Raw genomic sequence first — 19003 nt, forward strand, 5'->3', positions numbered from 1 at the left:
TGGGAATAAGGGAAGGCGGGAGTTTTACACTATTCTTTACAAAGTAATTGTGCCCCTAAACCAATGCTTTCTTCCATGGCACTGGGTAAAATATGTTCAGTTAATAACACTGAGTGGCTTAATATTAAAATTCATAAGTTTTTGCAAGAATCAGAGTATATTTCAGCTTGGTAATATATTTTAAGAGTGACTCTAACTGGGTAATTCTACATAGAAGTAACACATTCTAGGTTTTAGAAAATTATATTATTAAAAAGAAGAAAATGTAAAATCATTGTAGCCTTGTCTGTCCAATTGCAATTAGACAATAGACTATGAGAAATGATTTCAGTATCCATGTCCTTTCACTAGATTTCTAACCATTCATTTTCTTTTGTAATAAAAAGGCTGGAGTTCTTGACTATGAAACCTTTACTAAGAGTTTAGAAGCTTTGGAGGCCTGGATAGTAGAAGCTGAAGAAATACTTCAAGGGCAGGACCCCAGCCACTCATCTGACCTCTCAACCATCCAGGAAAGGATGGAAGAACTGAAGGCAAGTGTGTGGAAGTCCTCGTCCCAGACCTTCCATCTTCTGTCCTCCAAACCTTAAGGAAAACTCAAAACTTCGGACGTAGGCCTACCTTTTTATTTTGAGTCACTTCCTTCTCCAGGGTGATGAGCTTTGCAGAGCATGCAAAGGGAAAACACACACAGCCAAGTGTCCTGGCATTTTCTCCTTCCTGTGGCTGGTTTCCTAGATGGGCTGCGAATGCCCACAGGCAACCCAGAAGAGGCAGCCGTGTCCTGGGACTGAAGGGAGGACAGAGGGCTGAAAGCACAGACTGCTTTCTCAGTTGATGGTCACCAACATCGGGGCTGGGGCCAAAGTCCTAAAACTGAAGCTCTTCAGATAATGTATGGAGTGGGGTAGTGTGCCATCTAGCAAGAACCCAACAACTCTTGCTTACGTAGCTCTACCCCTTAGTTGCCGGGTGACTTTGAGCAATTTACTTAAAGCTTCTGGGCCTCTTTTTCCTCATGGTAAATTGGGAATAGTAGTGTAGTACTTTATGGGATTGTTTTGAGGCTAAAAATGAGTTATTGTATTACCTGTAAAGCTCTTATAACAATGCTTAGTTCAAAGAAGTGCTCAATACATGTTAATTAGTGTTACTATCACTATTATTATTAAATAATAAAGGGACAGATTAGCTGGGATAAATGAACTATAAAGGTAAGAATATGCCTTCTCAGCCATCAGCATAATTTTCATTCTTTATCAGTTCTATGAAGAATTACTTTTTATTAGTAAGTGAATCCAGTCAATAATACATGGAACTACTAACTGTTCCCCAAGGGGTGGTGAGTAGTAATGGCCAAGTGACAGTGGCAGCCCCGGATGCTGACTGGAAGGTGCAGCTTTTCTTTACCTGCAGCTCTCGCGATGGCAAGCAGGTGGCCTAGAAATGCACAGGAGAACAACAGCCGGCCTCTTGTTGAAATCCAAGTTCACTGAGCACTTGGAAAGCTCCCTCCCCTTTCTGGTCACGGTGCTAAACCTGCTCTTAAATCTTGCTTTCAGGGACAGATGTTGAAATTCAGCAGCATGGCCCCAGATTTAGACCGTCTGAATGAGCTTGGCTACAGGCTACCCCTGAATGACAAGGAAATCAAAAGGATGCAGAGTCTGAATCGGCACTGGTCTCTCATCTCCTCTCAGACCACGGAGAGATTCAGGTAGAGTCTCCAAGAGATGTTTTGGCGGCTGTGATATGTCAGTAGAAACAAGTTCATGATTGGTGTGCAGTTATAAAGCCTAGGTCTTTCCGATGTACAAAATTGGAACTAAAAGTAAGAAGCTCAAATTGTGCTTTCCCATGTTTAATGTACTAAATATTTTTTTAATCAAAAAATAGCAAGCCCCTTTACATAACAATATATAAAAGATACATCATCGTTTCTTTCTTAAGACTTAACCATTTTAAACTTTTTTTTTCAATTTTGCTTTCTAAATTTTATTACCTAACATGAAAGGTTTGTGATAGTCAAATTAGAATCGGAGGCAGAAATTATTTAATCTTGTTTTATATGCCAAAGATAGAATAAGCAGCAACATAGCCACTATTCTCTTTCCTTTATTTTGTCAGTAAGTTGCAGTCATTTTTGCTACAACATCAGACTTTCTTGGAAAAATGCGAAACATGGATGGAATTCCTGGTTCAGACGGAGCAAAAATTAGCTGTTGAGATTTCAGGCAATTATCAGCATCTTTTGGAGCAGCAGAGAGCCCATGAGGTGAGTTTTGCTAGTAGATTAGGGGCAGTTAAATAGGCCTTTGAAAGATGCTACAAAATGCCATGTGGAGGGATTAAAGGGCTGAATCTTGTGCTGAGTCTGCTAAATGCACACACTGTTTTTGCCTTCTTTCTTTTGATGGCTTAATTCCCAAATTGTAGCCCACCCTTTGCCCCATCGTTGGTTTTAAGCCAGTGGCCGACTTCAATACCCTGCACTGGACAGTGTCACAATTGTGGTCGAGGTCTACTTATAGGGGTGGGGAGGGAAGGCAGGCAGGGTTGTGGAAGGAGTTCAGAAAGTTGCATTCAATTTTCAAATTGAGGTACAGACTCCACTAATATTGCCAAGGCTAGTTGCTACAGAGATTCTGCTTTGATAAAAATTCTTTGATAAATGAAAATTGTGTGTTCTTTAAAAAGCATATATGCATTTTATTCTAGGGAATCAACCTACCAAAACCTCCAAGTGCACCTCTTGACCAGATTATATTCTATTTTTCAAGAAACACTGATAGAAAACTAGATACAAAACCCAAATTAGTTATTTTGCTGTGAGCCTCTATTTTGCTACTTACTGGTGTGACTAAGTTGTCACACGTGTTTATAAAATATATGCAAATGGGGAGATAGGATTTACCTACAAGCAGAGAAAAGGCTTAATGCAGAATTTAAAAGAGAATAAAATGAATTTTGAAGCATTTTGTTTCACATTTAAGAAATCAAGAATTTAAATACATGTAAGGTATTTTTAAGTCTATTTTTATTGATTTGACTGAAGGGGAAATAAAATACAGTGAATGAAATCTGCAATGAGATACCACTTTACACCCACTTGGATGGCTACAATGGAAAAGATCAGTGTTGATGAGGGAGGGAATAGAGAAATTGGAATCCTTACCCGTTATTAATAGAAGTTGAAAATAGTGAAGCTTTTTTGGAAAACAGTGTAGGAGTTCCTCCTAGTGTTCAACATAGAGTTATCATGTGACCCTGTATCTCCACTCCTGGGTGGAATTCATCCAGGAGAAATGAAAATAGTCACCCACACATATATCCATGTGGTCAAAAGCTTGCACAAGAATATTGTTTATAGCGGCATTATTCATAGTAGCCAAGAAGTGGAAGCAACTCAGATATCCACCAACTGAAGAATAAATAAATAAAATGTGGTATCTTTATACAGTGGAATACTACTCAGCAATAAAAAGGAAATGCTTTGTTGACATATATTGCAAAATGGATCAGACTTGAAAATATGCTAAGGGAAGAGAAGCCAATAACAAAAGGCAGCACACTGCATAAGTCCATTGATATGAAATGTTGAGATGAAAAATAGGTTAGAGGTTACTTAGAGGTGGGAATTGGAAATGGGGAGTGATTGTTAATGATCATGGAGTCCTTTTCGAGGTAATGAAAAAAAATGCTCTAAGATTTATTGTGGTATTGGTTGCACAAGTCTGCAAATATAATAAAAATCATTAAATTACACACTTTCAATAGGTGAATTATATGGTATGTGAATTATATCTCAATAAACCTGTTTAAGCAACAATTGAAAAAAAGGTTGGAATCATTTCTGTTGAATTTTTTAGTATGAAATAATTTTATTAACCCAATTAAACTGAAAAAATAGTGAGTTCCAAAAAAAAAGTCTCTTTTATTTTTCATTCTTCAACTTCTTAAAAGGTCTTAAGCTAGTCTCTGTATGAAACCATACTCTGCATACAGAAGGATCTGGAATACGATTTATGTGCTAACCAACTTTATAGGTGATTTCGAAAGAAAGGAGAGGAACATAATTCTACTTTTAGTCAGTTTTGGTAAACAAAAATTAAATTTTAAGGCTATCCTAATTGATGGTTTACAACTACGTTATTTCTACACTGCAGGATAAAACAAGTATCCCGACTCAGCTGGAGATATTTTTCATAACCTTGCTTAAATCAGAACTTTTGGAAACTTATTAGAGAACGGGTCATTAAAATTAGAAACTCTAAATTATGTGTGTTTTTTTTGTGTGTGTGTGTGTGTGTTTTTTAATAACAGTTGTTTCAAGCAGAGATGTTCAGTCGTCAACAGGTTTTGCACTCGATCATTACTGATGGGCAGCGTCTTCTGGAACAAGGTCAAGTTGATGACAGGTAGGACCTTTGATATATTATTATAAAGAAAGGTTCCAGTAAATTAGTCATTTTCTTTCTAATGAGCAGATTAGAGGGCATCTATCCAACCTTCCCAAGGCAATTGTCCTGCAGCGGAGCCTCCGTAATTGGAGGAGAGGCTTCTATGAATCTCTGAAATGACTGAGAATTGAATCTTTTTAAAGAACCGCTATTATATGATATGAAGGACGTAGCGTAATTGGAAATCACCTAGCCAACCTCTGCTAGTTGTCTGTAGGAGACTGGAATTAATAAATAGATCAGAATGAATTGTATCAATGAGGCATCAATGGTTTATAAACATATGCTTCTCATAGTCTCATATGATTACAGACATTTTATTCCTAAAAGGAGCACAAAGATGGCTAGACCATCCCTCTAACTTACAGATGAAAACTTGAGGCCCAGAAATGTGAACTGATTGGACCAAGGCCACGAACTACATAGCACAGAATCGAGCCTAGAACTGGAGTATCTGGTTTTTAGTCGAGACCAGCCAGCTCTCTCATACCTTGCTAATTCCACCAGATTTGAAAATGGTGGGCTGCTACCTTACGTCAGATTACACGCAGCCTGCTTCCTCTTTGTGTACTTAGCAGATTCTTTATTTAAAATGCAGGCGTACCATGGACACAGACAATAGTGAGGTGAAGGCCCAGGGAGTGGGCAAGAGCAGGAATGAGGAGGTCAAGGGGAGAAAAAAGGGGAACATCTGTGATACTTTCAACAATGAAGATAACTTTTTTAAAAAATTCAAATGCAGGGGTAATACCTCCTCATTAGCTTGGTGGTATGTGAGTTGATGCTTTCATATTACATTTCCATTTCTTGAGACCAATGTTATGCTATCCCATCTAGACTCCATGGTGATATTTGCAGTATAAATCTCATTTATTTTATTACATGTATATATCTTTCCCATATTTAGGACCAGTAATTGTGATTATATTTAATTTTGTATTATTTAAAAAAATCATGATTTTTATTAAGCTGTGTTTTTTCTTAAATGCTTTGGAAGCAATTTTAGTTTTAAAGTGGCTATTTCTTTGGAAGAACATGAAAGATTTCTGTGGTTAAACTTGGAACAACAAAAAGTGATACCGTATTTATTCTAGTCTAAGTAAGCCAAATTTAATGTGAACTTTACAGAGAATTTAAGTCCCTCTAAAGAAGACAGATTTAGATGCAATTAACTTATCTTTTGCTTTATCCTCCCTTAGGCAACTCTATAACAATATTACAAAAGTTTGAGTCATTAAGTAAAATAAAATTTAAAAGGCATGCACAAGCCAACATCTATTAAATTTTCAATGTTATCAGTTAGGGAAAAACACCAAGGGATGAAATTATGAGGGCTGGACTGGAGAATAATTTTGAAAGTTGCAAGTGGAAAAAAAATTTTTCGTTAGGACATGTTGACAGTAGGAAGGCCTCAGATTACAAATGCATTGTGTTTTACGAGTTCATTTATAACGTCTGCTTTGTAGAGCTCAAGTTCAGCAGAGGGAACAGTGTCGTGCTCGAAGCAGTTCCTCATGCTGGCAGGTAGCTCAGGACTGCTCTGCTCTGCAGAGCGAGGATGCGGCTCCAGCGAGAACTTGGCCAGCTGCCTGGCGGGGAGAGGGTAGGCAGGGCACTTCTCATGCTGCAGGGTATTCTTGGGGCCTGGAGTCACATGTTTTCAGAGATGAGAGACACTGGTAGCTTTTAGGGAGGTTTCATCAACCCAACTCATCATATTCGGTTCTGCACCTAGATGGTAAATATCAGGAAGGCTCTTTTAAAAACAGAAACACTGAGGACACTTTTGGTTACAAACTCAGAGTTCACAGTGGCCCTAGGGCAGTGATGGCGAACCTTTTGAGCTCGGCGTGTCAGCATTTTGAAAAATCCTAACTTAACTCTGGTGCTGTGTCACATATAGAAATTTTTTGATCTTTGCAACCATAGTAAAACAAAGACATATTTTTGATATTTATTTTATATATTTAAATGCCATTTAACAAAGAAAAATCAACCAAAAAAATGAGTTCGTGTGTCACCTCTGACACGCATGTCATAGGTTCGCCATCACTGCCTTAGGTAATAGGAGGTTCCAAGAGTGTGAGCCCCGAAGAGTCAGTCCAGTTCAGATCTGCAGGAGGAGAAATCGCATATCTCGGGAAGAAGAGCAAAACTAACACAATAGAGAAAGAGTGAGTAATGTTACACGTGAGCACTAAAACATGTGAAGAACAGTATCATCTATAAAGAAACTCATTCTATTGGATACTAGGCAAACCAGTTCTGGAGCTACAAGTCGAAAGATAAAGAAAACTCAATGAATAACTGCCAACATTTTTTAATTTTTAAATATAGTTTTATTGATTTCAGAGAGGAAAGGAGAGAGAGGAACAGAAACATCAATGATGAGAGAGAATCATTGACCGGCTGCCTCCTACACACAGCACACTGGGGATCAAGCCCAAAACCCAGGCATGTGCCCTGAATGGGAATTGAACCTCCTGGTTCATAGGTTGACACTCAACCACTGAGCAATGCCGGCCGAGGCAACATTTGTTAAAGGTAGAAAATACAGAAGTAGGAAAAACAAGCTACAAAAATCTGATATTATTTACCTGGAAATTGAAAAGACTTCAGTAAAATTGGAATACCTTTATGTATACGAACCACCTTTTATAGTGATGACCAGGGATGTTTATTGTGAGGAATACTGAGAGCTCATGGAATACAGTGTGGTTTTCTTTAATTTTTAAATAACATAATTTTAATTAAGTGGCTCCTGACTCTAGCTAAAATCACCCAGTTTTATTCATTCAAAGTGGCTTATAATTCCAGCTGAGGACAGAGGTTATCAATAAGCATTGCTCCCCATTTTCTACTGTTGTAGCACACACCAGGTGCTGTGGACATGCTGCAAACATTTCTATAGGTAAACTTAGGGTAAGGGTTTGGGGGGCCATTCCCATTGCAACTGCTGCCCTATGCCCTCTCCAATCTCATGCACTCGACATTGACCTTATCCATATGCCGTCAGCCTGTGCTGAAACATGAGAACACTCATTGTTTTCAAACCCCACTATTTTAATTGTTATTCATTTTTATATATTTTTTAAATTATTTTTATTGATTTCAGGGAGGAAGGAGAGAGAGGAACAGAAACATCAATGATGAGAGAGAATCATTGATCGGCTGCCTCCTGCTCGCCCCCTACTGGGGATTGAGCCCCCAACCTGGCATGTGCCCTGCCTGGGAATCTAACCATGACCTCCTGGTTCATAGGTCGATGCTCAACCACTGAGCCACGCCAGCCCGGCTTGTTCATTTTCAAATGTGCTGGCAAGAGACCTGATAACAGATCACGGCATGATATTTGAAAACCTCTGCCCTTGATCGCTTTTCAGGGCTTAACAGACATCGAGTATGTGGATGTTGGCTGACAATGTCTCTACATTCAGGATCACAGTGTTTTCCCCCGTGGAATTGTTTGTTCCCCAGGGATGAGTTCAACCTGAAACTGACCCTCCTCAGTCATCAGTGGCAGGGAGTGATCCGCAGGGCCCAGCAAAGGAGAGGCATCATCGACAGCCAGATCCGCCAGTGGCAGCGCTACCGGGAGATGGCAGAGAAGCTCCGCAAGTGGTTGGTTGATGTGTCCTACCTGCCCGTGAGCGGTCTCGGGAGCGTCCCCATCCCACTGCAGCAAGCGCGGACCCTCTTCGACGACGTGCAGGTAAGGGCAGAGCACGCCGGCTGAACCTCTCCTGCCTGTCCACTCCTCACACTTCCCCAGCCTCAGTCTCTCAGAGCGGTTCTGGACTGACTTTGGAATGAGGACAAACGTCGTTCTCAGATGTCAACAGACACATAGAAAATGACTGCTTTCCAAAGGCCGTATTGAATCATGAAAGTTTGGTAGGTTCCGGCCTCGTACAAACACTCACTCCTCTTCACACACCCAGGCCGCCCAGCAGCTCCTTGGATCCCATCGGGGATGAAGAAGAAAGGGAAGGACAACCTTGCATTGACTGCGCTTATTCTACTCCTGAGTTTAAACAATTCACTGGAGTGTCCCAAAGACGAGAGGGGCTCAGTGCTGTGTGTCCATTCCTGGTCCAACACCTTCCTTTCACCAGCCTGGGAATTTGATTTGAGTTCCAGCTTCTTGGACAGATACCTGCTAGCCTTCTCATCAGTCTGTCCCTGTGAACTTCATGGGTCCCTCTTCCTCTGAAGGTCACTCTTCTCTGCTTTCTTTCTTCTCCTCGCTTCTCTTGTAGACCTCATGTCCTTACGTGGCTTCAATGACATTCTAACAGCAGAGAATGGCCAAATTGGTATCTTCTGGTCACATTTACGTCCTGAGCTTTCAGCTCATGTAATTCATCTGCCTTTTAGATGTATGTCTGTGTGCATCACACACACAACATACTCCGTGGGTTCCAACAACAGCTGGGTTCTCTGGACCAACCATTCTCCATCAGTCCATTTCCCATGTTCCTCGTCTGAGGAAATGTCACCACCAGCTAGCGGTCCATCTGTCAGGAACCATAGCTATACTCTTCGTTTCCTCTCCCTTCCCGTGTCTAATATTCCTTGTTTCCATCCCTACTGCCACTGCCTTAGAGTAGGTGCTCATGGTTTCTTGCCTAGACAGGCGATAGCTTTCTAACCTGTCATAGTAGATCCAATACATGCTCTTCTTTGACCGCGTTTTCTACCCGACTGCTTTCAGCAAACACGTCATGTTCCTGGTTAATATCCTGTGAATCTCAGTCACTTTTATTGCCAAACCAAATTCCTATGCAAGGTGGTCGCGCCTCATCTTCTTCCGATCTTAGGTGCATCCGATGTTCCAGCCACTAAAAACTACCTCCAGGGCCCTAAATCCGTATTTACCTTGTACAGCAAATTAGCGCATCCTCATTTCTCTGCATGGGAGGTGTTCTCTCCCTGCCTCCTTGCCCTCACATGACACCAGGTCCTTAACCTGGTTGTGTTTATATGTCTTTCAAGACTCACAAAGGCATTACTATTTTGAGGGAGCCCCCTGTGTACCCCAAGTGGGTTAGATATGTGATCACTGATTTTTTTTTGAATTAGTTTATATTAAATACGAATTATAAATGTTTTCTGTGGGAGAAATATAAAGATCATAATAAAATTTTTTAAAAGCACATACACACACACACATATGACAGTATGCTCCCTGTGCATAAATTTTATAGAGCAGTTTTCATATTGTCTCATGATTTCCTTAAACCGGGAGCAGACACTAGGCCTCTCCCTATTGACTTCTCATTTATTTACATGTAGTTCTATTCATGCACAAAGTATTTGCTCAGTAAATGCTTACAGGATAAAAGAGGGCATGCTATTTCTGCAAACATCCAGGGTCATTAAAAAATACTGGTGATAGGGAAATGATGATGGAAAGAATGAGAAAGTAAACAGCTCTGCTTCCTTTCAGTTCAAAGAGAAAGTGTTCCTGCGACAACAAGGCAGCTACATCCTGACCGTGGAGGCGGGCAAGCAGCTGCTGCTCTCTGCCGACAGCGGGGCCCAGGCCGCCTTGCAGGCCGAGCTCACGGAAATCCAGGAGAAGTGGAAAGCCGCCAGCGTGCGTCTGGAGGAGCAGAAGAAAAAGCTGGCCTTCTTGTTGAAAGTAGGTCCAGCCCCTTCCTCCAGTAGATGTAGCGGAGCTGCAAGCTCCTCCCATTGGTGTCCTGCAACTCAGATAACGCAAAGGTCCTTGTCAACCTGCGGTGTTCTGACCTCCTGTGTCTTATTTACGACTCCGTCCTGTCTTGCATAAACCGGAGAAGTCTCTCCATTTCCAGCAGTTTGCCTCTCAGGAAAATCCCCCAACAAAGTCGTTTTAAGTCCAACAAGACCATGCAAGCGGTGAATTCTGATTGATGGCCGGTGCTAAGCCAGGAGCAATGTGATGACTGTATAAACCCAGACAGGAATGCAAAGAGTAGATTCCACTCCCTCGTCTAAGACTTCACAGTGGTTTTCAAGATTGCTATCTCTTATTTTATAGCAGGGAAAGAACTATCCAGCAAGGTGCTCTTGATTGGATCTTAGCTTATCCAAGGGTGTGGCTATGAGATAAAACCTCCAGGAGCTGTATTAAGCCTTTGGTTGGATTCCGCTTGCACACTGATCAGGCAGCAAGTTTAGGGAAATGTAAGTTTATCCGGATTCCCCACAATTTGCTTTTCTCCCTCACTTTTCAAAGCCATTTCTAAATACATAATTAAATCAGCAGTTGAAAAAGAGCATGGGCTCTGACCTTAGATAAACCCAAGTTAAAACTATAATATACCAAGTCACCTGGTTGGCTCAACCTCCCTCAACCTCAGTTTCCTCATCTGTAGAGGGGGTCTGATGACACCTTCATACTGCATTACGAGGATTTAGTGAAATGTTGAAGGTAAATCATGGTGGCACATATTGAGCCCTCAATAAATGATGTTAATTGTCATTGTTAATAACATCATTTTTAAAAAGTGAACACAGCTAAATACTAAAGTTTTAAATATGTTGATACTCACCAACACTTTAATGTGATTGTCTATTAAAATTAGCCTGTAACTTTTTGGATCAAAGGTAATAACTCAAGTGAATGGAATACATTTTGTGGGTTGTTGTTGTTTTTTTAATACTTAAAGTGTGCACACCCATTGGGTGTATCCTATTAAATATTATTTAATGATATATTACCTGGGTGTGGGAAACAATCAAAAATGCCATCGAACATCTGCTAAAGAACAATTATTTGCACACAGCACAATTCATCAGTAACACAATATGCCTGATTCCCTTTTCTTCAGTTTTGCTTTCAGGAAAGGATTAAAAACATTGTAACTCATTCTGTAGAGAACATGTTAATCATATGTTTTTCTTTATCTGTGCTGGGATTATTGGACACATTCCTAGGACTTAATAAGGCGAGATGGTTGACTCACTGCATTTGCTTTTCTTGTCAGTCTGTTTGTTGGCGTGTGAAACATCCATTTTGATAGATGTTTGCAGACCGTGACATTTCGCTCTTTCCTTATAATTCATGTAGTAAAGAGACTTGGCTATAGCTTCAGAATCTAAGACACCCTTGGAAAGGGAAATCCCCATTCTTTTCTTGTTAAAGTTTATTTTATCTTGAATCATACACAATGTCCTATTTGCCTAAGGAGTTTATGCAGCTAAATTTTAATGGTTGGACAGCCTCATGTTACTGTATCTTCCCCCACAGCTATAACAAAATGCTTATCTATTTTTATCTCCTAATTTAATACTCTGAGAAAATGTGCCAAAAATGTAATCATTATAATTCTATGTTCTGCATGGTCACCTAGTTTACCATCACTCTTAATTTTGTCATGATAAATAAGGACTTGATCTTTTCCCTTTTTGGATCAATGAATGTTTATTGACTGTGGATTGATAGGTTTCAAAATGGGTGATGATTTAATTGAGAATGCTGTTCAATTCAAGTAGAAAGGATATTTCTGTCTACTCACTTTGCTTAGCATTGATGGACTCACTGTGGCCTAGGAACACAGGGATATTTGTTCCTGGTAACTAGGAAGAGGGAATGTGGTGATACACTCTAGGACAGGGGTGGGCAACCCCTGGCACGCGTGCCAAACATGGCACGCCAGTAACTTTTGCTGGCACGCGAAACCCTCTCTTATAATATTCCATTTACAATTTTTTTCTTAATATCGACTTTTTTTATTTTTCAGGTAAATTCAGTGTAGGTGCATCTTAGATAAATAAATAATTTTACATAACATGTATACATTAAAAAATAAATGTATTTTTCATCATCATATACTGTGTTTTTGTCGCTCGAATGAATTTTATTATTTCTTCAAGGTTCTTCCCATACGTACACCTTAAGAGATATCAAGTAGGTGTAATATGTTCTCAAAAAATTAGGGATGGCACGCAGAAGAATTTTGAGTCAGAGATTTTGCTGGTTTTTGCACGCACTCACAAAAAGGTTGTCCACCCCTGCTCTAGGAAATTCCCTAAAGTAATTTAAAAGTGAAATCAGAATCTTGAGCCAAATTCTCAGGTCAGTTAGAAACCAAAAGACATTTGAGTATGGGAGAAATCTAGTCAACGCTTCTTAAAGAAGACAGTTTGGTAAATAGCACCTCTGGGTTGCTGTGTTAAAAATAAGGCACCGGGAGAGGACATAGAAATGACCCAGGCAAAGAAAGATGGGTAATGATGGAAGAGATCATGTAAAGAAAAATGCAACGTGATTCGGCACCACATGAATTATTAAAAGCAACTCTAGTTGTTTCTCTTTGGAACTCAGTAACTTAAGTTGTGGGGAGGGATCCCTGGGGAGGGCTGATAGAGAGGGGGAAGCCAGGAATGGGGGGTATTAGACAAAATTAAGGGATTAGTTTAGTTGAATTTAATTTGCACTGGCACTGAGACAGCAGATAAGAGTTCACCTGTGGGTAGAGTGCTGTAAAGAATCAAGTCTCTATTCTGATTTCTGTATGTTCTTTCTTTTACTTTTCTTATTACAAAAGAAATACATGTGTCTGGTAAAAAAAAAAAAATCAGGTAATAATTGATGTATGGGAATTCAGAGGGTATTTTTCTTCCAGTTTCCTCCAGAAGAATACATGGAATGTCTTTCTCCTCCCATTTTAGGACTGGGAGAAGTGTGAGACTGGAATAGCTGAGTCTCTGGAGAAACTGCGAACTTTCAAAAAGAAGCTTTCCCTGTCTCTGCCGGACCACCAGGAAGAGCTCATTGCGGAGCAGATGCGCTGCAAGGTGAGTGACTGGGTTGAGCTTTTTGGTTGGTTGGTTTGTTTGTAATAATTTTTTATTGATTTCAGAGAGGAAGAAAGAGGGAGAGAGAGGGAGAAACATCAACGATGAGAGAATCATTGATTGGCTGCTTCCTGCATGCCCCCCCACACTGGGGATCGAGCCTGTAATCTGGGCATGTGCCCTGTTGGGGAATCGAACCCTGACCTCCTGGTTCATAGGTCGATGCTCAAGCACTGAGCCACGCCAGCCGGGCTGGACTGAGCTTTACCTGTTACCTACCTGTGTGCTTCTGCTGTAATAATGCCTTTGAAGGCATAATCAGGTCACACTCCTATGGCGTCTGCATGTAGGTGCAAGTTCCGGGTGTATTGCAACAGAAGTGATCTCTTTGAAGCAGCCACACCACACGGAGAGTCCTTCTAGCAGAAGAGCCTAGTTTGCAGGAGGGAAAGCGAGGCTGGGCCGCGTGAGGATCCTGCAGGCAGTGGCCCTGTGCAGACTCTACTATAAAGATCAGCAGCTGTAAATAGCTGACCTCAGTCACTGCCTGGGACACAGTCCTCCGGGCACTCAGGGCCCCCCTACTTACAGATTGTGATTGACACCTCAAAGCGCACTTGGAAGCAGTCAGTCGCTAATGCAGACCACTGGACGCATCCTGAGCTCACTGAGACCAACATGACACAGCGGCTGAAGGATGCCTTCCATTCACACCTGGGTCGCCAAGGGTCGTGCCCGAATAGCAGTTCTCTGCTGAGCCACATGCAGGTCAAATCAAAACTACCTTTAAAAATGTTCTGTACACATCCTTGTGTTTCCTGTCATTTGCAAATCACTGCACTAGAGTAATTCTGTTTAAAACTTCACACATACTTAATTTGGATTTTAATCAGTTCTCTGCTTCACTTTGGCTAAGAAGGTAAGCATTTAAGAGATATTAATTATTAAAGAAATCTAGAAATGAGCATCGTCCTGTGGACTGAAGGGTCGCAGGTTCGATTCCGGTTAAGGGCAAGTACCTCAGTTGCAGGCTCAATCCCTGGCCCTAGTTGGGGCACGTGCAGGAGGCAACCAATCGATGTGTCTCTCTCACAGTGATGTTTCTCTCTGTTTCCCCCCTTCACTTCCACTCTGTCTAAAATCCAATGAAAAAATATCCTTGGGTGAGGATTAACAACACCAAAAAGGTCTAGAGATCATAAAATGTGTGCATATAAGAATTTTTCTTGGATATTAAAATTATGGCTATTCTTTGAAACTTGAGAGAGTCAGACTTAGGAAAAATAGAAGGTAGTAAGTGTGCTTTACATCGTGGATGGTGAGTGAAATAATATCACGAGGTATGAATTCAGAAGTATGCAAAGATTTTAAAGAGTTTGTGTTAAACCCGTGATTGTAAGTGCATGGACAATGACTGAAGAAACCTTCAATAACCAGGCATGGGCATTGATCAGCTCCTTCCCTGTGCCAGTGACTGTATCAATGTCCTCTCTGTTGTCATGAGCACAGCTCACGAGAACAACCCTTTATTTCCCTACTACAGGTGTGAAAACTGAGACTTCTAGAAGTTTAATAGCTTTTCAAAGTTAGTAAATATCAAGGTTGCCTGAGTCCAAAGGCTTTATTTTACCACATGGACTCAAGTCAGGGAGTCTGGGAGTCTGAAAGAGTTGGTTTCTGGTGGTGGTGTTACTTTTTATTTTATTTTATTTTATTTATTTATTTTAAACATGTTTTTATTGATTTCAGAGAGGAAGGGAGAGGGAGCGAGAGATAGAAACATCAATGATGAGAGAGAATCATTAATTGGCTGCCTCCTGCATACCTGCCTACTGGGGATCGAGGCTGCAACCCTGGCATGTGCCCCGATTGGGAATTGAACCATGACCTCCTGGTTCGTAGGTCGATGCTCAATCACTGAGCCACACCAGCTGGGCTGTTGTTACTTTTTTAATCTATATACTAAATCTGATGTTTGAGTTGGAAGTTAAAAACTGTTGTAAAAAAAGGAAAACCTTTACATTGGCATGGAAACTTAATATGTCTATGGATATAAACAGGAATGCTGCATATTTAATCTACCTGGATGATTTGATCTTTCAGCCAAATACTGTTACCATGGGATCTCATCTCCCAAAATACAGGACACTTACAAACATGCCCTGCTATTAAGTTTGGAGATTAAAAGGATGCACTTTGGTCCAGCTCCCTTCTACTCTTCCCCCAAACCACCCTTAGCAGCAGAACAAACAATTACCTAGAAAATTCAGGCTGAACCTTCATTTGCTTAAATTGCCTAGGACGTTAGCCTCTGACAGTGCTGTTAATTGCCTTTGCCTTTGGAAACTTGTCTGCTATGTGAAGAGATAAAAAGAGAGGGGAAAAGCCACGTGAAATATTCTATTTATATATTATATTAGCTGGAATCTAAGATCATCAAGAGCTGGCAAAAAGCATTTGCTATGCAAATTGCAAAATCTGTTCAAACATTGCAAAAACTAATGTCAACCTATTCAAATATTTTTTTATGATTTTTTTTCTTAAATCGGTTCTCCCCAAAATCAGAAGATATGTATTTGGACAAATTACTTAAAGAAATTTCTAATCCTGCAAAAAACACATTCAGACCATTATTTTAATTTGAGTAAAATTATCATTAGACCTTCTCAACTTTTACCTTATAACTCTATATCACAGAATGTAGCAATTCACAGTGTTTGAACATGAAAGTTCAATCTAAGAGTTTGAGTTTTTTTAAAATATATTTCATTAATATGATCAGTAACTCAGAACAAGAAAAATGGATGGGCTAGGAGTTTATTAAGTCAGTTTAAAAGTAAAGAAAGTCAATGAGGTAATGCAACTTCAACTCTTCAACTTAGAAAAGATGATCAAAAACGATCAATGAAATGATGAGTAGATGGTGGAAAGATTCTGTAGGCAACCAGATATTTTATCAGAACTTGGAAATTATCAAATCATGTGGAAGAAAATAACTAGATACCAAGTTTGATGTTCAAACAGAGAGTGGGGTGGAAAGGTAATTGTATCAAGAAGGGATCTCGAATACACTTCAGAAATTGTTGAGGATGGATGTCCATGGGTATTCAAGTTTGCGTGTTTGTTTGTCTTTAATCTAGGAATTGGAAACTGCAGTGGGCAGCTGGACAGATGACTTGGCACAGTTGACGTTACTGAAGGACACCCTCTGTGCCTACATCAGCGCTGATGACGTGTCCATGCTGAACGAACGCGGGGAGCTTCTGCAGAGGCAGTGGGAAGAACTGTGCCGCCAGGTGAGAGGAGTTCTAGACTCTGCACTAGCTCAGGGAGGTGGAATACGGGGCCATGATTTGAAATGTCTAGTAGCGTGGCCCACATTTGGACGGGTCTCATAACTCATAGTAGGCACAGAGGGAGAAATCTGTTATTACAGATATATTTCAGACAAACTGGGGCCATGGGCCTAGGATGCAGTGTGCGGATGATGTTTTGTTGAGTTGCACAGTTGAAACCGATGTGGTTTTGTGAACCGATGTCACCCCAATAAAGTAATAAAAAATATTTTAGATGAAGGCAAATCATGTCTTACCATTGCATGTGAGATGCATTCATTCAAGTTGGATTTTGCTCTCTGTTTCACTGGCTGGCATAATATTTTTAAGAGGAAACACACTTCTTCAGTTCACGGTTGTGGTTTTGCTAGGTAGATACTGGTGGTCTGCTTCTTACTTTCCGTGTGCGAAAACCATTGTTTTCTGTGCAGGTTTAGATAATACTGCGGGGCTGGTTCTGTCTATGGCACATTGTTACTGCCGATTTATCATGGTCATTTTTAATAATTCTGATTATAATTGCCTGCTATGTGTGCAATGCCTTGAAAGAGACCCCAGATTGAGTTTTGCTTTGGAAATGAAAGGAAAAGATTGGGGGCAAGGTAACAAGAAGACATGCGAGGCAAAAGGAATAACATTGATTAAAGGCCCACAAGTGAAGAACAGGCCCCGACCTTGAGTCTTGAGACCACACCCTCCAGGAAGCAGAGACCATGTCTGTCAGGCTCCTTCCTGTACCTGGTTGTCTTACCTGGCACATAATAAGCTGTGATGCATATTTGTCCCATCAACCAGTCACTGTAATTGTTGTGAATTTCACAAGCATTTGCTAGTATCAAGTTTACAATTGAGCTGAGACTAAAATCAGTCAGAAGGATCGATACAATGAAGGAAAAACTGGGTTAAAACAATGTATAAAGATGTAAGCAAATTGAGGGCAATGTGGATTGCGAGAATTAAGAAAATGCCTGTTGAAGAAGATACATCTTGAACTGAGATGGGGAGCAGAGGTGAGGCATGCGGCCCGCCAGAAGTGAGTTTGACACGCTTGGTGTAGAGCAGTGATTCCCAAAGTGGGCGCTACCGCCCCCTGGTAGGCACTGCAGCGATCCAGGGGGGCGGTGATGGCCACAGGTGCATTTGGGGGCAATGAGTAACTGCTATTAAAATTTAAAAAAAATTAATTTCCAGGGGCTGAGTAATATTTTTTCTGGAAAGGGGGCGGTAGGCCAAATAAGTTTGGGAACCACTGGTGTAGAGGGTGCAAGCAGATGTGTTGGACACGGTAGCAGCTTGAAAAGAGGCAGAAGAGTGGAGCAGGGGCCCTGCCTGGGGAGAAGCAGGTGTGGAAGGATGCGGAAGAGACACTTGAGAAGGAGCCTGCTGGGCCTTCCTTTCAGGCCAGCTATGCTCCACTAGAGATCTCTTCTCTGCCTTCCTCCCACTTCCCCTGACGTTAGCAATGCTTCTCTTCATGCTTCAGAAAACGTTAAAACAGAGTTCAAGAGCCTTATAGCCTCTGGGTTCATTTAACATCAACAAGAAATTTGTTGGTGGGTAAATTTCCCTCTGTATGTTTAGATTAAAAACCCAGACATTTCTCAGGCCATGAGCAAGAGGAAAATTCTGGAGCACACTGGGTGAATGTGCGAAAAGTTTCCTACAGACACTTGCTATACTTTTAAAAAGGAGAAACGAAACGTAAGAGATGATTTTCATAAAGGTGCTAATGTTTTGAGTTAAAATTAATTAGCCACTTTCCACAGAGCTCCATATTCTCAGTGAAAAGTGTGAGAAATTTTCCTCCTCCTCCTCCTCCTCCTCCTCCTTCTTCTTCTTCTTCTTCGAGAGTGGAAGGGAGAGAGGAGAGAGAGAGAGACATTCACTAGTTTCCCCCTACTCACGCCATTCAGTCCAGGGATTGAAACTCTAACCAAGGTATGTGCCCTTGACCGGAAATTGAACCTGAGACCTTTTGGTCTGCAAGCTGACAATCTGACCACTGAGCTAACCTGACCAGAGCTTTTCTTCTTTTTTTAATGTTTATGACATGATTGCAAAATTATGAAGTTTTGAAGGACAAAGACTATTTCTTTCTATTTTCAGTGTGCAGAACAGCTAAGTGTTCATATGCTTATAATTTAGACAAGACTTTCGAACATTTATTTTATGTTTTTATGCTTGCGTTCCTCTAAACATAAAATAAATATAAAATAATTCTCTCTCACCATTGATGTTTCTGTCTCTCTCTCCCTCTCCCTTCTCTCTGGAATCAATAAAGACATATATTTAAAAAAATAAAAATAAATCAGTCAGAGTTTACTCATGGTCGGGCCAAAGGTGCTGCCAGGAGAGAAGTGTAAGGAGGAATATAGATTAGTTACTAGGTCTTGACTTAGTGTTTCCGGAGACATTCTATCA

The 19003-nt window shown here is 40.7% G+C and overlaps 1 protein-coding gene across 3 annotated transcripts in view; it reads left to right on the forward strand.

Annotated features, from left to right (window-relative positions):
- SYNE1 (spectrin repeat containing nuclear envelope protein 1) overlaps positions 1-19003 on the forward strand; it is a 384525-nt gene that overhangs the window by 310056 nt on the left and 55466 nt on the right. For all 3 annotated transcript variants that reach the window (XM_070417448.1, XM_070417449.1, XM_070417450.1), the window contains 8 exons: positions 387-533; positions 1563-1717; positions 2128-2275; positions 4324-4418; positions 7938-8172; positions 9910-10104; positions 13122-13247; positions 16388-16543. In XM_070417448.1, the coding sequence (XP_070273549.1) occupies positions 387-533; positions 1563-1717; positions 2128-2275; positions 4324-4418; positions 7938-8172; positions 9910-10104; positions 13122-13247; positions 16388-16543 (1257 nt within the window). The remainder of the gene's footprint in view (positions 1-386; positions 534-1562; positions 1718-2127; positions 2276-4323; positions 4419-7937; positions 8173-9909; positions 10105-13121; positions 13248-16387; positions 16544-19003) is intronic.

The sequence above is a fragment of the Myotis yumanensis genome, unplaced genomic scaffold (genome assembly GCF_028538775.1).
Source record: "Myotis yumanensis isolate MYYU_CA2020_CCGP unplaced genomic scaffold, mMyoYum1.0.hap1 SCAF_6, whole genome shotgun sequence".
Taxonomy (NCBI): domain Eukaryota; kingdom Metazoa; phylum Chordata; class Mammalia; order Chiroptera; family Vespertilionidae; genus Myotis; species Myotis yumanensis.